We start from the raw sequence: 17,670 nt of genomic DNA, 5'->3' as shown, positions 1-17,670 counted from the left end.
ATAAAAGATGCACTTGCACCCAGATAGAAGTTTTTTTAAACCAGAGCAAGACTTCCCACTTTTGGGTGGATGTCTCAGATGCTAAGCGGTGGTTCCTGCTGAGAGAAGCCTGTTCTGGATCCTCAGGGTCTGGGCTGGGGCTGGGGTGGAGACAAAACAAGGAGCCACCACCAGCTCAGACTCCGAGCGCTGAAAAGGAACAGCCGGTTACCTCCACAACCCCTCAGCTCACCTTGGTTTTCTAAATCTAGTAACGATCTTGTAAACAGCACGGTTAAATTGCATTGAGTTAAAGGTCGTTCTTAACGGGAAGTTTAAAAACGTACTGCCATTTCTGTAACCAGATCTTGGCATTTATTAATTTCTGATATATCAGGAGCTTCCAAAACTGCAAGCGCCAGCCCCCTTTCTCCACCTATGAGTTTGTGCCTTGGGGTTCCTTCAGATTTTTGGGGTCAATGAGAGGGGTGCACGAGGAAGGGTCAAACAGGGAAATCAATACACCTGCGGGACGTGGCCCTCTCTTCCCGCAGTCCCCAAAAGGCAGCTCCGGGGAAGCGTCCACGCAGAGTGTGAGACTCAGGGCTTGCGGGGCCAGCACCTTGCGGGGCACTAGAGGGATCTAGGACATCAGAGGACTGACCGCCCTTGGGGGCCCCCGGTCCACGCAGAACAGCAACGCCAGCTACGAACGCCTCGCAGGGTCCAGGTCCTCGCGGAGCCGGGAGCGCTCCAGCAGTAGCGAAAGAGCGCAGGGTGGTCCACCCGCCTCGCCCACTTGGCCCGGCTCACCTCCGCCCCGCCCACACGGGCTGCTAGACCCCGCCCACTCCGACTGCTTCAGGTGGCCCCGCCCACAGGGCCGCTAGACCCCGCCCACTCCGACCGCTTCAGGTGGCCCCGCCCACAGGGCCGCTAGACCCCGCCCACTCCGACTGCTTCAGGTGGCCCCGCCCACAGGGCCGCTAGACCCCGCCCACTCCGACCACTTCAGGTGGCCCCGCCCCACCCGCTTGGCCCCGCTCACCTCTGCCCCGCCCACTCGGGCGGTGCTGCCCTCCCCTCCCACCACAGCTCTGCTCGCCTCCTCCTCTCCTTCCCCGGCCGCTCGGCCCCGCCCACCGCGGCCGCCTCAGGTGGGGCCGCCCCGCCCCCTCGGGCCGCGCTCGCCCGCGGCCGCCCCGCCCACGGCGGCCCCTCCCACCCCGGCCGCCTCAGGTGGGGCGGCCCGGCCCGCTCCGCGTCAGGCCGCGTCTCCTCAGCCCCTCAGCTCCTCAGCTCCGGGCGGGCGGCGGCGGCGCTGCAAGTTTTGACACTTGAGCGGCGGAGGCGCGCGTGGGGACTCCCGGGCCGACGGCCGACCCTCGAGGGCCCCTCCGCCGCGCTCCGGCGCTCCCGCCGCCCAGGCTCGGGCGGCCACGAGGCCCCGCCGCGTCCTCCCGCGCTCGCCCGCCGGGCGGCTGCGGCCATGTCGCGGGGGCCGGAGGAGGTGAACCGGCTCACGGAGAGCACCTACCGGGTAAGCAGGCCCTGGGCGGCCGGGGGCCCTGGGGCGCCGGGGTTCGAGGCTGGGGGCGCGGGAGGCCTCTCCGGGGGCAGGTGGGGGTCCTTCACCTTGGGGGCTTCCTTTTCGCGGGAACCCCCTCCCCCTCTCGCTCCCGGCCATGGAGACGTCCCACAAACTACACGTTTTACAGCCAGACGGGCTTGGGGGGTGCGGGCGGTGCGGTCGCGGGGCCACGTCCCCCTCCCCGCGTCCCCTTGGGGTCGCGGCCGCGCCGGCGGGGCTGCAGCGGGCGGAGGGCGGGGAGCCGGGCGCGAGGGGCGGCCGGGGCCGGGCTGCGGCCGTCGGCGAGCCCGAGGAGCCGAGCCCCGGGGCGGCGGGCTCCCGGGCTGCGCTCCCTCCGAGGCCGCCGGCTCCTGGCGATCGTGTCGGGAGGCGGTCGGAGGCCGAGAGCGCCCGGGGTTGCGCGAAACCGGCCCCACCTTAAGGCGTGCGTGGATGGGCATGCTCCTAACTTGCATGTATTAGGAATTCTTCCAGAAACGGAGACTTGGGATTAGGGGCTGCTTTCGGAAGTTTCAGCACTCCTAGATGCATGCCGGTTGAAATAAGATACTTGTTTAATCATCTGCTATTAATAGAATGCGGCACCACTGTTGTTTTAATTCGGCTTAGGCTCCTGGAACCCCGGGGACTTGCAAGTTCTCCGGAGTCATTTGGAGTCCTGTTGAAGGCCCAGAGTTTGGTCATTTTTGCAGATTTTTTTCTGTTTTTGACCCTAAAAGTTAGTTTGTCGATTTGCAAGATCTGAGTGAGCTCCTGGAGTCAGAGTTTATTGACTCTTGTTGGATAAGAGGAAAAAAGAGCATGGAAATATATTCATAATCTGTCGTTTGACGTTCAGAAGAGAATTGATTCCCTTCCTATGAATACAAAATACTGTAGCATGTGAATTGTACTTTATAGAGATAGTAAACAGGGTTGATGCAGCATTTTGGGGGCTGAGTGAGTAACTGTGACCAAAATCTGTTCCTAATTCGCGTCTTTCCATAATAAAGGGCAATTTTTAGAAATCCCAGAAATTTGAATGTTAACGTTTAACATTTGTACTGAGGTTGTTAATATTTAAATGGTTCTGAAGATGGTGGGGCAGGAAGGAAGTGTGGGGTGTTGACAAAGTGTGTAAATAAAACGCTCTTAGATTTGAGGAGTCGTAGCAACTCTGATGACTGTCAGGTAAGAAAAAAAGGTGCAATTGAGGAATGTAGATCATTGCAGATTTGAGGCGGCATCTTAAGTATCCGCTGGGGCACAGAACTCTGGAACACAGGAGTTCCTCTCCCCCCGTATTCTCCAAGAATACAGACGCTTAAATTTTTCCAATCTGAGATGAGGTATCAACTCGAGGCAAGCGATCAGATGCTCAGGAGTAACTCTTCTCTTGGCTCCTTCTCCCACTTCCTTGATTTTCCCTTTCGGTGATGACTCAGTAGGAGGGCTGTACTCGGGCGAATGACAGTGCCACAAATGCCAACCACTTTGGCGTGTCGTATTCCCCCAAAAAACTGGGCCAGGAGGAGTGTGGATTTGATAGTTTGGGTCATATGTATTTATAGATGTAAGGCGGTGTAACTCATTTTCAGTTTTTGGAAAGTTATTATAACACTGAAGATCAAAGACCAGTATCTTAGTGCTTTCCATTCCCAGGTGTCTTAAAACATTGAAAGCTCACAGAAGTTTGTTGATTGACTTTAATCACCGTTTCCTCGTTGATGTTTTGGGATCATGTTTTTTATGTTGAGATGGTGGAATAAGACTTTACAGCTCCAGACAACAAGTTTGTATATAATCTGTGAAGTGAATGCTGCTAGCTCATGCTTTGGCTATGATGGAAATACAGTGAATTTTACATTCCCAGGTCGATTGAAAGGCTGAAATCCTTTCACTGCCTCCTTATTAGGTTCTTCCTCCCCACCTTACCCATCCCCCCGTGATCAAAGCTGAAAACAATTTAAGCTTAATATGGAAAAAAATCTGCTGACAGTGTTGATGACTCTGCTTCTTTAAAAAAGAGATATCCTTTATGTTACTGAGCCATCCAATATGTTTTACTAATAGAAACCTAACCTAACCAGATGCGTTTACAAAAGCCACCTGCAAATGAGATTTTATGACTTGCTAGTCTGGGCTTTAGATTTTTTTTTTTTTCCAATACTCAAATTTCTCCAACTTTGAAATAAAGGAATAAATTCTTCAGAGAAAATGGGGGATTATAAAGTAGCGTGATCCTCTGTATGCTGTATCAAATATCCTTCAGTATATATTTACACGTTTGCTGAGTTTTCTAAAATGTGTACTTAGACAAATGATTACTGGGGATTCATGCTAAATCCCAGGAGGATGTGTGTTTTTCGGCTTCACAAACAAATGGCATGATAATGAGTCCCAAAATGTCAAGTAATGTTAACTGTTGCTAGTTAGAATCAAGCCAAAGATCCCTCCCACTCCCCACACTTCAGTCGATAATATGCCCATAATTTGCCCTCAGTGTCTTGCTTGTGATTTTCCATGGTTTTCCGATGAGTACAGGCTTTAGTGGTATGAGGAAGAAGTAAAGTTCAAAAGAACCTTTAATTAAGAGTAACCACAACCTTCCTAGAAGTTAGAACTGTTAAAGTCTTAGGAAGTTGAGGGATGAGTGTGACGTCATCCAGGGATGTCATACGTACATTCGTCTTGCTAAGGCGACAGTGAAGGGGGGAAATGACACCTAAAAAGGAGAGGGAGGGAAAGGGACACACGTTTTTGTTTGAATGTCGCCTTCGCAGTGAGGCCTGCTCAAACAGCTCCTTAAAATTGCAGTTGCCATCCATCTCCCAGCTCCACCGAACTTTACCTTTTCCCCCGTAGAACTTACTACCTAGGATATACTATATAATATATTTATTTATTATGTTTATCTCTCTCTCCGCTCCAGCTAGAATGTGAGCTCCCAGAGGAAAAGAGCTTTGTTTTGTTGTATTCTGAGCACTTAGAACAGTTCCTGGCATGGAGTGGGTGTATTTGTTGAATAAATGAACACTCATTTATTTAGTAAGCACCTATGCCGTGCCAGTCTCCCCGCTCCCTCCCTTGACACTTTTCAGAGAGTCCTCTTTTTGTTCTAAGTATACATCAGCCCTCAAGGTGGATATGGATTTTGTTCACCATTGAGAAACCGAGGCCCAAAGTCTGAGTGACCAGTGCTCACATGCCATTTACCCTGCCAGCCTCTAGCCCTCTCCTTTTTGCGTAGTAATTTAGTTTCTAGTGGCCAAAAAATGCACAAACCGAATACCTTTTCATACTTTGGTGATCTAAGATGTCACTGAAATTCTCAGTCATTCTGTTAATTTGTCATCATTGGCATGTTTAGAACAAAACCTTTTTTTTAAATAAGAAAATGAGATACTTTTGTTCTTTCGCTGGGTAAAGTAAGCAATCTAGGCGTGTGCACTAGGTTTTGTTTGTTTAATGGCTGTTTGTTTTCTCGACTGGGGTTCAGCTGGGGATGTGTAAGTGAAGGACCCTGCCCCATTGGCTTCCAGTGTAGATTATGCTGTACGTACGGGTCTAGCTTTTGAAGCTTTAAATTGCCTTTTATTTTTATGGCTGTAGCTATATGCACTATTAGATATCTTCATCTGTTCCCATAATACTACTTTCTTCAAGTATGCTGAAGATAAAATGGGATTTGCAGAAGCCCAGACAACTTGCTCTTGGCTCTGTGATGACTAAAAAAGGGGACAGTAAGAATCAGGTGCCGGGTAGCAACAGAAAGGGTTGCCAGGTATTGAATATTAGACTGAACAGCCCAGTTTTGTAGCATTTTGTCTGGTAAAATGAAAATATGAAGCTAAACAATAGATATCTTTTTCTGTCATAACATTTTTCTTGATTGAAAAGAGGTTTTAGAACTATGATAACATTACTACTATGCAGACAGAGCAGCCTGTGAGGCTGAAAGCAGCCTTTATTATGAAGCCTGTGAGGCTGGGACCACATGGAGAGGTGACACCATTCACAAGGTTCGGGTTGCTTTTGAGTTCACGTTATTTCAGTATCGGACATTAATTCTTGTCTTGTACCTCTATTGTAATGAGGCACACCGGCAGACCTGCAGGGGAAACCTAATGTACATGGAATTGCAACAAACTGGATTTTTGTTTTCTTCAGCATTCCACATAGCTGTATATTCTGCAGTTCGAGAGTAAAAATTATTTTATAAAAGCAACACGAACATGAATTTATCTGTTGACACTTGCAAATATATTTTTTGTTTCTAAAACTTTTTATGGAATTATGACATACATGCAGAAAGGTATGCTTACGTACAGTAGTCCCTCCCTACTTGCCTGGGATATGTTGGAAGACCCCCCAGTGGATGCCTGAAACCGAGGATAGTACTGACCCATATATATACTGTGTTTTCCTATATATATATATGTTGGAGGTGTGACAGCAAAACTAGCACAGATTTCTTTTTCCTTCTTCACAATTTCACAGATAGAAGATTTGTTCTCACCATAGATCTTAGCAACTTCAGCATACAACTTTTTTTTTTCTTATTAAGTCAAGAACATTGACCTTTTCACTTAATGGAGGCACTTTACGGCTTCTCTTTGGCGTATGGGAATCACCAGCATCACTCCTCTCGCTCTTTGAGGCCATTATTAAGTAAAATAAGGGTTACTTGAACGCAAGCACTACGATACCTAGACAGTTAATCTGATAACAGAGATGACTACTGAGTGACTAACGGGCAGCTAGCATATACAGCACGGATATGCTGGACAAAGAGATGATTCTTATCCTGGGCTGGGCTGGTGTGAGATCTCATCTCATTACTCAGAACAGCACTCAGTGTAAAACTTATGAAATGTTTATTTCTGGAATTTTCCATAGAATATGTTTGGACTGCAGTTGACCACTGGTAACTGAAAGTGGGGAAAGCGAAACTGTAGATGAGGGGGGACTACTGTATGTACCTCACTAAATTGTCACAAACTGAACACACCTGTGTAACCAGCACCCAAATCAAGAAGCAGACCAGGGGCCAGCCAGGTGGTGCAGTGGTTAAGTGCTTCCGCTTCGGTGTCCCGGGGTTGGCTGGTTCGGATCCCGGGTGCAAACATGGCACCGCTTGGCATGCCATGCTGTGGTAGGTGTCCCACATATAAAGTAGAGGAAGATGGGCATGGATGTTAGCTCAGGGCCAGTCTTCCTCAGCAAATAGAGGAAGATTGGCAGCGGATGTTAGCTCAGGGCCGGTCTTCCTCAGCAAAAAGAGGAGGATTGGCAGCAGATGTTAGCTCAGGGCTAATCTTCCTCGAAAAAAAAAAAAAAGATTGGCACCTGAGCTAACATCTGTTGCCAATAAAAAGAAAAAAGAAAAAAAAGCAAACCATGACCAGCTGTCCTGATGTCCCTCTCATGCTGCCTTCCAGTCACTACACCCCCTCCAAGGTCACTACCCTCCTAACATCCAGCAGCACTAAGTAGTTGGGCCTATTTTGTCCACCATCTTTCACCCAATGTGTTTGTCAGATTTATTCATGTTGGAGTAATTGTAGTTAGTTCATTCTTTTTGCTGCGTAGTATTCCACTGTGTGACTATATCACAGTTTATCTGTTCTTGGGTGGTCATTCGGATTGTTTTCAGACTACTCCATGATATTATGAATACGGTGGCTGTGAACATTTCAGTACATGTCTGAAGTGCATAGGCCCTCGTTTCTCTTGGGTATATACATAGGAGTGGATATTCTGTGTTATTAGGTATTTGAGTATTTAGCTTTGGTAGAAACTGCCAAGCAGTTTTCCACAGTGGTTGTACCAGTTTACGTTCCCACCAGCAGTGTCAGAGAGTTCCAGTTGCTCTTCATCCATGCCAACAGTTGATATTTTCCTTCCTTTCAATTTTGGCCACTCTGATGGATATATGCAAATAAAATTTTTAAATTAAAAACAAAACAAAACAAACTGTTTGCCCCAGGCTTGTGCTTGGACGTCTGTAACCTCAGCAGGAGCCTGATCTCCGTCGGGGTTACTTAATTTCAGAAGGCAGAACCAGGACCTAGGGAACATGGGTCTGAGAGAGGCCATACAGTTGTGGTATTTAGTAGATTAGACTCCAAAACTGTTACAGCTGAACATATCAAAAGTTTTTATTGTGTAAGTGGTGGTGGGGGCATGGGTGAGCCATATTTAAACAAACTGGAATGCTGGGGGTGGGTACAGAGTTATGGCTAATTGAATTTTCTTAATTGAGTATTAATGAAAGTGCCTTTCCTTTTTTGTGTGACTTTTCTTGAAAATGTACCTACTTTACTGTTGCAGGCACAGTAGACTGGTTTTTAAAAAGAATTTCAGTGAGTTATAGTTGAATCAAGAAGTTTTAGGACTAGTACTTTCTAAAGGAAATGTTATTTTTAATTTGGGTCTTCTCCCACTTAGATTGTACATACTTGAACAAGTCCCTCAAATTATACTTCTCAGCATTTCCCATAATCATTCATCTTTTATTTATGTGTGTATGTATATGTTGGTTTTAATGTCAGAGGCTTTTTTAAACTATATTTTTCTCTGATACCAGAACATTTCCAAAATTTCTATGAATATTTACACTGAAAGTAAAAGTCACCCAGAATCCGACAACCCAGAGATAACACTATTAACTCTTATTGTCACTCTTTCTAATATCTTCCAGTACATCTTTCCACATCAGTCAGTATTCTGCGCATCATCATTTTGATGACTCCGCAGTACTCCATTCTCCATCATAATTCGTCGATTCAGTCCCGTGTTATTGGACTGAAGATCGTTGCCAGCACTTTGCTGTTAAAGCACTGCAGTGAGCATCATTGCAGGTAAAGCTTTTGCACAAAGCCGCAATGTTTTCCTTAAGTTAAATCCCCAGAAGGAGCTGCAAGTCAAAGGGTAGGGACATTTTAAAGCATATTTACTACACATTGCAAAATGCCTTCCAGAAAACATGCCCCAAATTATGCTGTAATCTGATTTTGCAAGAATGCACCTTTCCTGAACCCCAGCCAGTTAAGTAGGTCTTTTAAAACCACTTTCTTTTTTGTAAACCATAGAGTTTTTTTTTTTAAATGGTAATAAAATGTGTATACCTATAAGATATAGTAGCTTATGGACATTGGCCGGGAGAATACCTGAGATTTCAAGTATACCATTGTTCGGTATAATTCCCCCCTAAACTTTGTACTTGTCGATGTGTACAGAGTAATTATAGCTCTGTGGCCCTTCAGGCCTGTATACTTCTGTGCTTGTTTTCCTCAGCCTTGATTTTATACTTCTGCTTATGTTTTCCAGACCTTGAGTCTGTCTTTCTGGGTTGTCATTATTTTAGGGACTGTGTCCTGATTGTAACAGCTACCTCAAATCTTTGCGAATAAAGGTGAGACTTGTGTAAATGAGACAAAATGTTGCCAGCTTCTCTCTCATTCAAAAATAAATGAAAAATATTACCAGAATGTGTTCCCAATCCAGGGAGCAAAATAAATCCGTACCGCTCAGAGATCTAACTGATCGCTCACAGCCTCCTAGAGCTACGCGTGCTTTAGAGAGAACAGCAGGTGAGTGAACATGCCCTCGGGTGTGTTGCTTAAACTGCTTTTATTTATATGGTACTTTGGAGGTTAAAAAGTCCCTGAGCAATACCAATTCCTTCACTAAAAATATCAAAGGACAGCAGTGGTCCGCCCTAGGGTGCTGAGGAGGGAGACTTGTGCTTCTCACTCATGCTCTGCCTTCTGGAGGGCTGACGTTTTCTTTATGTGAGTGGATCACTTTTATAACGCTTAAGCTAAGGGAAAAAAGCAGGGATCAATCTGTTACGTTTTAATGGGTAAGAAGTTTTAAAAACTAAGCTGAAATGTGCCATTTCTACCTGTTTTGTGAATTAATCTTTTAAGCACGTGTAATTTAAAATCTTAACGTTTTTCTCTTAATCTTTACTTATAGGAGTAGATTTTTAACACTTAGTAACCTGAGACTATAAATGCAGCAGAAAAAGAACTCAACAAAACTGAGGACACCCAAATTCCAGTTCTTACAACTGTCTTTAAAAGTCTTATTCCTGATGTTGCTAGCAGCTAATTCCTTTCAAGGTGCAGCTGTATCCTTGAAAGTTACAAAAGCAGTAATTACAAGGACAAGAAAAGGTACAAAAGTGGTAATGACAGCCTGTCAAAGTACGTAGGGGTGAAAGTTCAGATGATCAGAACACATTGCCTGGAATAAGCATGAAAAAGATGGTGGTTGGGGGTCAGAACAGATCTCAGATGACGAGTCCAGCTGCCAGCCACCCTAAGTGCTTCTCTTTGACCTTCGGGATGGAGCACCCCCTCCTGAGTTAGGAGGGAAGCCCCAGCCTGTGCGTGGAGGGTAGAGGAGTACAGGAGACAACCCTAGTCACCTTCGCGTGCCTGTCTGATACGGAGGCTGAGACCAATCCATCTCTGGCCACAAAAACTCAGGTGGCAAAAGAAAATCAGGAAAATCACAACGATAATTCCTTATACTTAAGTCCTGCAATTTTTTAAATATAAAACTTTACTGGTTTTGATTGACCAAATGGTATATTTTATCATGGGCTTCATCTTACACCTGGAGCAGCTCTGGGTGCAGGACATCAACTATGTCTGACAGTGCAATGTATTTCTAAGTGTGTAAACACACTTTAAATGTGCAAAACATTGTTCTTACATGACTGTCCAATTGTTGTGCCCTTGAGAAGATGCCTTCACCTAACCAATCCATCCTTTTTGTTATCCCAGATTTTTGTATGCACTTGATAATGTCATAGTCCTCCATTTGACCTTGTGCTTTAATTTTCTCACCTGTCAATAAGGATGATAATAGTACCTACCTCATATGGTTGTGAAGACTAAACATAACACATGGAAAGCTCTTTGAACAGTCTGTTAGCAGGGATAACGTGTGTTTCCCAGACTGTAACCACCACGAGAGCATTGATTTTCATCTGTTTTGTTTACTGCTTGTCCCCGGTATCTAACAGTGATGGCCACATAGGCGGAGCTGAGTAAATATTTGATAAAAGAATGGTGTTGAAATTATTGGCATGAATTTTCTGTCGGTGAGCTGTATGCTCCCTGAGGATTTTTTTAATCCCTTATCGTGCTGATGTATAGTAAGACCTTAAAGATATTTGTTGAATAAATAGTGAAGATCTATGCTTATCACACAGTTGTAACTAAAATCCTCACCTTACTCCATGGCCAGTGGGACTGAGATAGCAGTAATAATAATAACTATTATGTTTTGAGCATCTATTACGTATGTGCCAAGCTCACCACCTGCGTTCATTCTTTCAGCAACTGTTTTCTTTTGCACCACAGCTGTGCCAAGCACTGTGGTCATCACTGGGACCCACACTGGAGAAAAGACAGAGTATGTGCTTTTCTAGAGTGTATAGCTTGTGGCAGGACAGCAGTGCCAAGGTTTTAGTATCTCTAGCCTTTCCCTCCACCTTGGCCTGCCCCCAGTATCATCAGTTCTGTTTCCTTGCTCCTTCCCCACCTTCTCTCCCAGGGGGGTCCTGCCTTTACCACTTCAGTTCTTTGGACTTTGTTTTGTCTCAGTATTGGAAGAAAGGAGGAAAAGATTAATATACTGTATTTGCAGGTTAAGTTCAAGAGGAGTTTCTTAGGCAATTTGTAAGAAGTCTTTGGAAAGTTGGATCTGAGAGAAGTAGATGAGGAACAAAAAAACTTTAGAAGTTTTGATTCCCCTTATTGGTATCTGATCAATAACAAACTTGAATTATTTTTAAATTATTTTGGGTTTTTGAACAGTATTTCTCAGATTGCAAGGGCTGTGATTTTAATGCAGAGCAGAATGATCCATCTCATGGGGTATGGTTGAAGGAAGTTCACTAGAATTATTCCAGACACTGTTGTAAGAGTGGCACTTGGAAAGAACTAGTGAACTGAAAAAAGAATATCACTTGCTGTATGAAATCAACAATTTACTTTGATCTGGTAAAGTTCCTGTTACTTGTTAAATACTTTGAGGCTTTCTAAACAAATGTGACTCGGCATATGAGACGTTCTTTCCTGTAAATTCATTGCTTTTTATTCCAATACGTACCTTTTAAAAACAATCGCAGCAGGAGAGAACACTTAACCAAATGGTGTGATGCGCTGTCCTTCAAAGTTGTATCTGTTGACAGCTATTTAAAACCCAGTAACTAATCAGTTACTGTTTCCTTAATATATGCCATTCATCCATGATAAAACTATATATTTCTAAGTAATATTAAAGATGTTTGCATTTCTTATTTTTGCCACGTCAATCTGGATTGTCTTGGTATTTTTTCGTATCTGTCTGCCTGTCAGACCATGCATTTTCAAGGTCTGGAGCCCTTTCCTCATTCACCTTTGTGTTCTCTACGTCCAGCATAAGGCTGGACTCACTGTAGGTATGTAGTAAAGATTGAACAAATGTATACTTGTTTCAAAGGCCCAAATGTGAATAGGACTTTACAGAGTTAGTGGAATGAAACATAAGTACACATGTTATCTAGTACTTGCCATGATCCATCGATCTATCGATCTCTCCCTCTCTCCCTCCCTCTCTCCCTCCCTCTCTCCCTCCCTCTCTCCCTCCCTCTCTCCCTCCCTCTCTCCCTCCCTCTCTCCCTCCCTCTCTCCCTCCCTCTCTCCCTCCCTCTCTCCCTCCCTCTCTCTCCCTCTCTCTCCCTCTCTCCCCCTCTCTCCCCCTCTCCCCCTCTCTCCCCCTCTCTCCCCCTCTCTCCTCCTCTCCCCCTCCCTCCCTCCCCCTCCCTCCCCCTCCCTCCCCCTCCCTCCCCCTCTCTCCCTCTCTCTCCCTCTCTCCCCCTCTCTCCCCCTCTCTCCCCCTCTCCCCCTCCCTCCCCCTCTCTCCTCCTCTCTCCTCCTCTCCCCCTCCCTCCCTCCCCCTCCCTCCCCCTCCCTCCCCCTCCCTCCCTCTCTCTCCCTCTCTCTCCCTCTCTCCCTCCCCCTCTCTCCCTCTCTCTCTCTCCCCCTCCCCCCCGCTCTCTCTCTCTCTCCCTCTCTCCCTCCCCCTCTCTCCCTCTCCCTCCCTCCCTCTCCCTCCCTCTCCCTCCCCCTTCCTCTCCCTCTCTCCCTCTCTCCCTCTGTCTCTCTCTGTCACTCTCACTCTCAGTCTCACACACACACACAGGAAAATACCAGAAAACAGGCACATTTTCAGATTCTGATTGAAAGTTGTGTAGTAGTTGTCCTGGTACTGTAGCTATAGAAAGGATTTTATTTCCATTCTTTCAAATAAGAACATGTACCAAGCAAAACTGGATAGTGATATTGTCATAGTTGGAATTTCAAGAAGTGGTTTTTACTTCAGTTTCATAGGTACTATTCCCTCTGAACTTTGGTGTCCAAAAGTTGCTTGAATTCTGGGACAGGGTCCCCAAATCCCCTGTCCAGTGGAGGCTGGTGTGGGCCAGACATTGTTACAATGTCTAATAGCTTGCTAATTGCCAAGGCTAGGAACACCTGCTTTCAGCCGGGAAAGCTTTCTTGGCATTACCAAGAGAGGGAGTTAAAGCATCCACTGGACCTTGAACCCAGAAGGGGCATCTACACTTAAACTGCAAGGAAAAGTGGTTTCAAATGATACCACCCACAAACCATAAAACTTCGGTTTGTTTAAAATAGAATGAAACTTTCTAGTGTTGAATTGGGTTCAAACCGTTATTTACTTTTTTCAAATTTCTGTATCAGATGGTCCTGAACTCAGCCTGTAACGTGGCTCTCCCTCCACAATTTTTTTTCTTTTTACGTTTTTTTTGGTTTTTTTTGAGGAAGATTAGCCCTGAGCTAACATCTGCCACCAATCCTCCTCTTTTTGCTGAGGAAGACTGGCCCTGAGCTAACATCCATGCCCATCTTCCTCTACTTTATATGTGGGATGCCTGCCACAGCGTGGCTTTCCAAGCAGTGCATAGGTCCGCACCCGGGATCTGAACTGGTGAATCCTGGGGCACCGAAGCGGAACTTGTGAAGTTAACCGCTGTGCCACCGGTCAGCCCCTCCCGACAAGTTTTTAAAAAATAAAAATTGAAAACTTAGATTCTTAAACTAAATTTATTGGGAGGTATACCTCTGGGACTTAATTTTCTGGACAGGTTTGATAATTTCATCCAAAAGGTTTGAACAGCTATAGAACACACTTTTTACTTTCTCCTGCTACTGTTTTAGGCCCCTTTTGTTTTGCTTAATTGCACTTTTGCTTCAGAACGATTCTTGCTGCGTAAATGAGTAGTGAATAGGGAAGGGAGATTTTGTCACAGAAATCTGTTTCTTTAAACAATGAAATGAAAGGTCATGGAGATGTGATTGCTTCCAGTACCATGTCTCAAGAGGTAGCAATAAATACCTTTTGGGATGATTATTATACTGATATTCTCATCATGTGGTTGGTTCCTAAGGAGCTGGGGATCTGTGGTACTCAGAATTCTCTGAGAATATTCTTCTAGGAGAGGCTAAGCCCACAGAGGTGGCCCTGTGCTTTGCTGACCCAGTAGCTTCTTGTACCCAATTCATGTTGTGAGGGATGGAACCACGTAACCCTGCAGGCTTCATGGCTTCATTTCTAGCATACCCTTTGCATTTTGAAGCAGCACCTTTTTTTTTTTTTATGAGGAAGATTTGCCCTGAGCTAACATAAGTGCCAATCTTACTCTGTTTTGTATGTGGGTCACCACCTCAGCATGGCTGACAAGTGGTGTGGGTCCACACCTGGGATCCGAACCCATGAAGCTGGGCTGCAGAAGTGGAGGATGCCAAACTCGACCATTATGCCATGGGGCCAGCCCCTGAAGCACCACTTTTGTAGAAATAATTCTTTATAAACCAAAGCCTGGATTATGAATGAAGAAAGGAAAGGAAGAATGAAGGCAAAACAATGTTCAAATCATAGTGAAGGTTTCACAGAGAGTTTTCTCTGTGAGCTGAAGATTTCCTATGAAACTATTCTTATAGAAAGACACAGTAAGGATTTTTTGCCTAGAGAAACATATGCCAAACTCCTTCCCCAATCACAGCTGGAAAGACAGCTGCTAATCCAGGAAGAGATTTGTCTCACAATAGCTGGGTTACCTTTTTCTACTAATAGGTCTAATTGATTTTCACCCTAGGAGGGGAGGTTGCTGCAAACGGCTACATGGGCGTAAATGCTTTGCAGACCAGTAGCACTTTTCCAGCTGGTTCTGGACCACTGTTTACGAAGTACGGTGGATGACTGGCATCTCAGTACATCTGGCTCTTCTGTGGGCAGGCCAGTTAGAAACGACCAAGGAAGGAGCAAAGACACACAGCTTGTGGCATTCCATAGCGTTAAGGACTTAGAGCCTGAATCCTTAGCAGTCTGGATGTCAATAAAAGTCAAGGGTTTTTGTTGATGCTGTTGTTTTTCTTTTTGTAAAATATCTTTATTGAGGTCTAATTTATAAACTGTAAAATTCACTGCTTTTAAGGGTACAATTCAGTGATTTTTAGTAAATTTACAGAATTGTGCAACTATCACCACAGTCCAATTTTATAACCATCATCCCAACAAAGTCCTTTGTGCTCATTTGCTGTTATTTCTCATTCTCAACCCCAATCCCAGGCACTTGCTTATATATTTTCAGTCTCTATAGATCTGTCTTTTCTAAATATTTCATGTAAATAGAATCATGTAATATGTGTTCTTTTGTGACTGGCTTCTTTCACTTAGCAGAATGGAGTTCATCTGTGTTGTAGTGTGTATTAGTACTTTATTCCTCTTAATGGCTGAATAATATTCCATTTATGGATGTACCACATTTCTTCTTTTCACCAGCTGATGGACACTTGGGTTATTTCCAACAAGGTACTTTTTGAAGAGCCACACTACTGCCTAATACTTAAAAAAGTAATTTAAATGTCAACTTGGGAAAACATAGGATTGGGAAGCAAAATTCACAAGGAAAGTCCTGACGTTTCCAGGTTTTATGAGCCTGTTTTGACTTAGTGGGTAGAGGTGAGAGCCTTGCAGCTTTTGTGACCCTCACTTGAAGCCGTTACTTTGAGCTAATGAAGTTGTGAGCAGTGGCCCCGTTACTTCACTCTAGATTTTCATTGCTAATTGGCCCACTGGGTCATTGTGTCTGTTGCAGTGTGTTCAGATGAGCTGAAGGCACGTGACACAGCTGATTCACCCGTGAGCACATATGTCTCATATAATAATTAAAAAAATCAAAAACTGCTGCTACTGAGTACACTTTCGCCATTAGATGGTCCAGGCACCGTGACTGGGGCTGGAGGTGCAGTGGTCCTTAGCTTTAATTTACATGCAGTTCCTATTAAGCAGACAGAGTAAACAGGTTATTTCATGTGAGATAGTGACAAGCCTTTTGAGGAAAGAAAAGCAAGGAACAGGCTGGAGAGAGGGGGAGGCTGGAGGTGCTACCATCCATGGGAGGAGGAGGGTTGAGGAAGGTATTTGTGAGACGTTTGGAGCTGAGACCCAGGTAGATGACTATCCAAGAGAAGAGCCTTGAGGCAGAGGAGCAAGTACAAAATCCCTGTGGTGGGAATGGATTTGGCTTGTTCAGAGAACATCCCAGAGGCCCTTGTGCCTGGAGCACAGTGATTGGGGGCCTGGGGGGGGCCACAGCCCACATCTGCTTGCTTGTGGGAAATATTCAGGCTTTTGGTGCCTCCTACTCTGTTGTTAAAAGGACAAAAGTCACTGATGACATTAATCTATGATAGACATAAGAACTGAGGATAAAACCATTATAATATATAGTAAGCCACCTTTCATTGTTTCCCTTCCCCTGCTTAGGTATTTCACGTCATGTCTACTTTTTTAATGCTAACAAAACAGTTTGTGGTACTTAAAAAAAAGGGTACTGTTTTTTTATCCCTCAGATAGGCAAAAAGTATGACACCACCAAGTATTGGTGAGAGTGTGGTAAAACAGTACTTTCGTACGGTGGTTGTGGGAGCACAAATTGCTGCAGCTGCGTTCCCCAAAGTATCTGGGAGTATCTAAGAAAATTGAAAGATCTGTCATATACCCAGAAATGATATCATATGGCCCAGCAATTCTATTTCTAGGTAAATTCCCAGCTGTGTGTATAAGGAGGAGACGTGCAATCCCTTGCCACATAGTTGGTATTAGCAAAATCATATAAGACATCTAAATGTCACTCAGAAGAGGAAATCAAGAAATTGGCTTATGCAGTTGGAGGGGCCTGGGAAGTCAAATCTGTAGGGCAGGCTGGAAGCTGACACTGCAGTCTGTGAGCAAAATATCGTCTTCCTCAGGGAAACCTCAGTTTTATTCTTAAAACCTTTCAACTCATTAAATGAAGCCCACCCAGATTATTGAGGATAATCTCTTTTACTTAAACTAAACTGGTTGTAGGTATTAACCACATCTACAAAATTCCTTTCTACAACCCCTAAATTAGCATTTAATTGACTGACTGGATACTGTAGCCTAGCCACATGGACACATGCAACTTGCCATTATAAAAGGATATTGTAGGGGGGGGCTGGCCCCGTGGCCGAGTGGTTAAGTTCGCGCGCTCCGCTGCAGGCGGCCCAGTGTTTCGTTAGTTCGAATCCTGGGCGCGGACATGGCACTGCTCATCAGACCACGCTGAGGCAGCGTCCCGCATGCCACAACTAGAAGAACCCACAACGAAGAATACACAACTATGTACCGGGGGGGCTTTGGGGAGAAAAAGGAAAAAATAAAATCTTTAAAAAAAAAAAAAAAATGGATATCGTAGGGGACGGCCCCGTGGCATAGTGGGTAAGCTCATGCATTCCACTTCAGCGGTCCAGGGTTCATAGGTTTGGGTCCCAGGCAAGGGCCTAGCACTGCTTGTCAAGCTACACTGTGGCAGCATCCCTCATAAAATAGAGGAAGATTGGCACAGGTGTTAGCTCAATAATAATCTTCCTCAAGCAAAAAAGGGAAGATTGGCAACAGATGTTGCTCAGGGCCAGTCTTCCTCATAAAAAAAATAAATAACAAAGGGATATCATACAGAAGTTAAATAGGGATACACTCAGTCAATATATATAAAGGTGGAGCGGTCT

The 17,670-nt window shown here is 45.0% G+C and overlaps 1 protein-coding gene across 2 annotated transcripts in view; it reads left to right on the top strand.

Moving 5' to 3' along the window:
* The first annotated feature begins 1,131 nt into the window (after nt 1-1,131).
* The window catches only part of BAIAP2L1 (BAR/IMD domain containing adaptor protein 2 like 1), a 105,408-nt gene continuing 88,869 nt past the window's right edge, over nt 1,132-17,670 (top strand). The window contains exon 1 of one of the 2 annotated variants that reach the window (XM_070567441.1): nt 1,132-1,519. In XM_070567441.1, coding sequence (XP_070423542.1) covers nt 1,469-1,519 — 51 coding nt within the window. In that variant the 5' untranslated portion in view covers nt 1,132-1,468. The remainder of the gene's footprint in view (nt 1,520-17,670) is intronic. The other variant, XM_070567440.1, reaches the window with a different exon arrangement.

The sequence above is a fragment of the Equus przewalskii genome, chromosome 12 (genome assembly GCF_037783145.1).
Source record: "Equus przewalskii isolate Varuska chromosome 12, EquPr2, whole genome shotgun sequence".
NCBI classification, from domain to species: Eukaryota; Metazoa; Chordata; class Mammalia; order Perissodactyla; family Equidae; genus Equus; species Equus przewalskii.
This window is presented reverse-complemented; position numbering and strand designations above follow the sequence as displayed.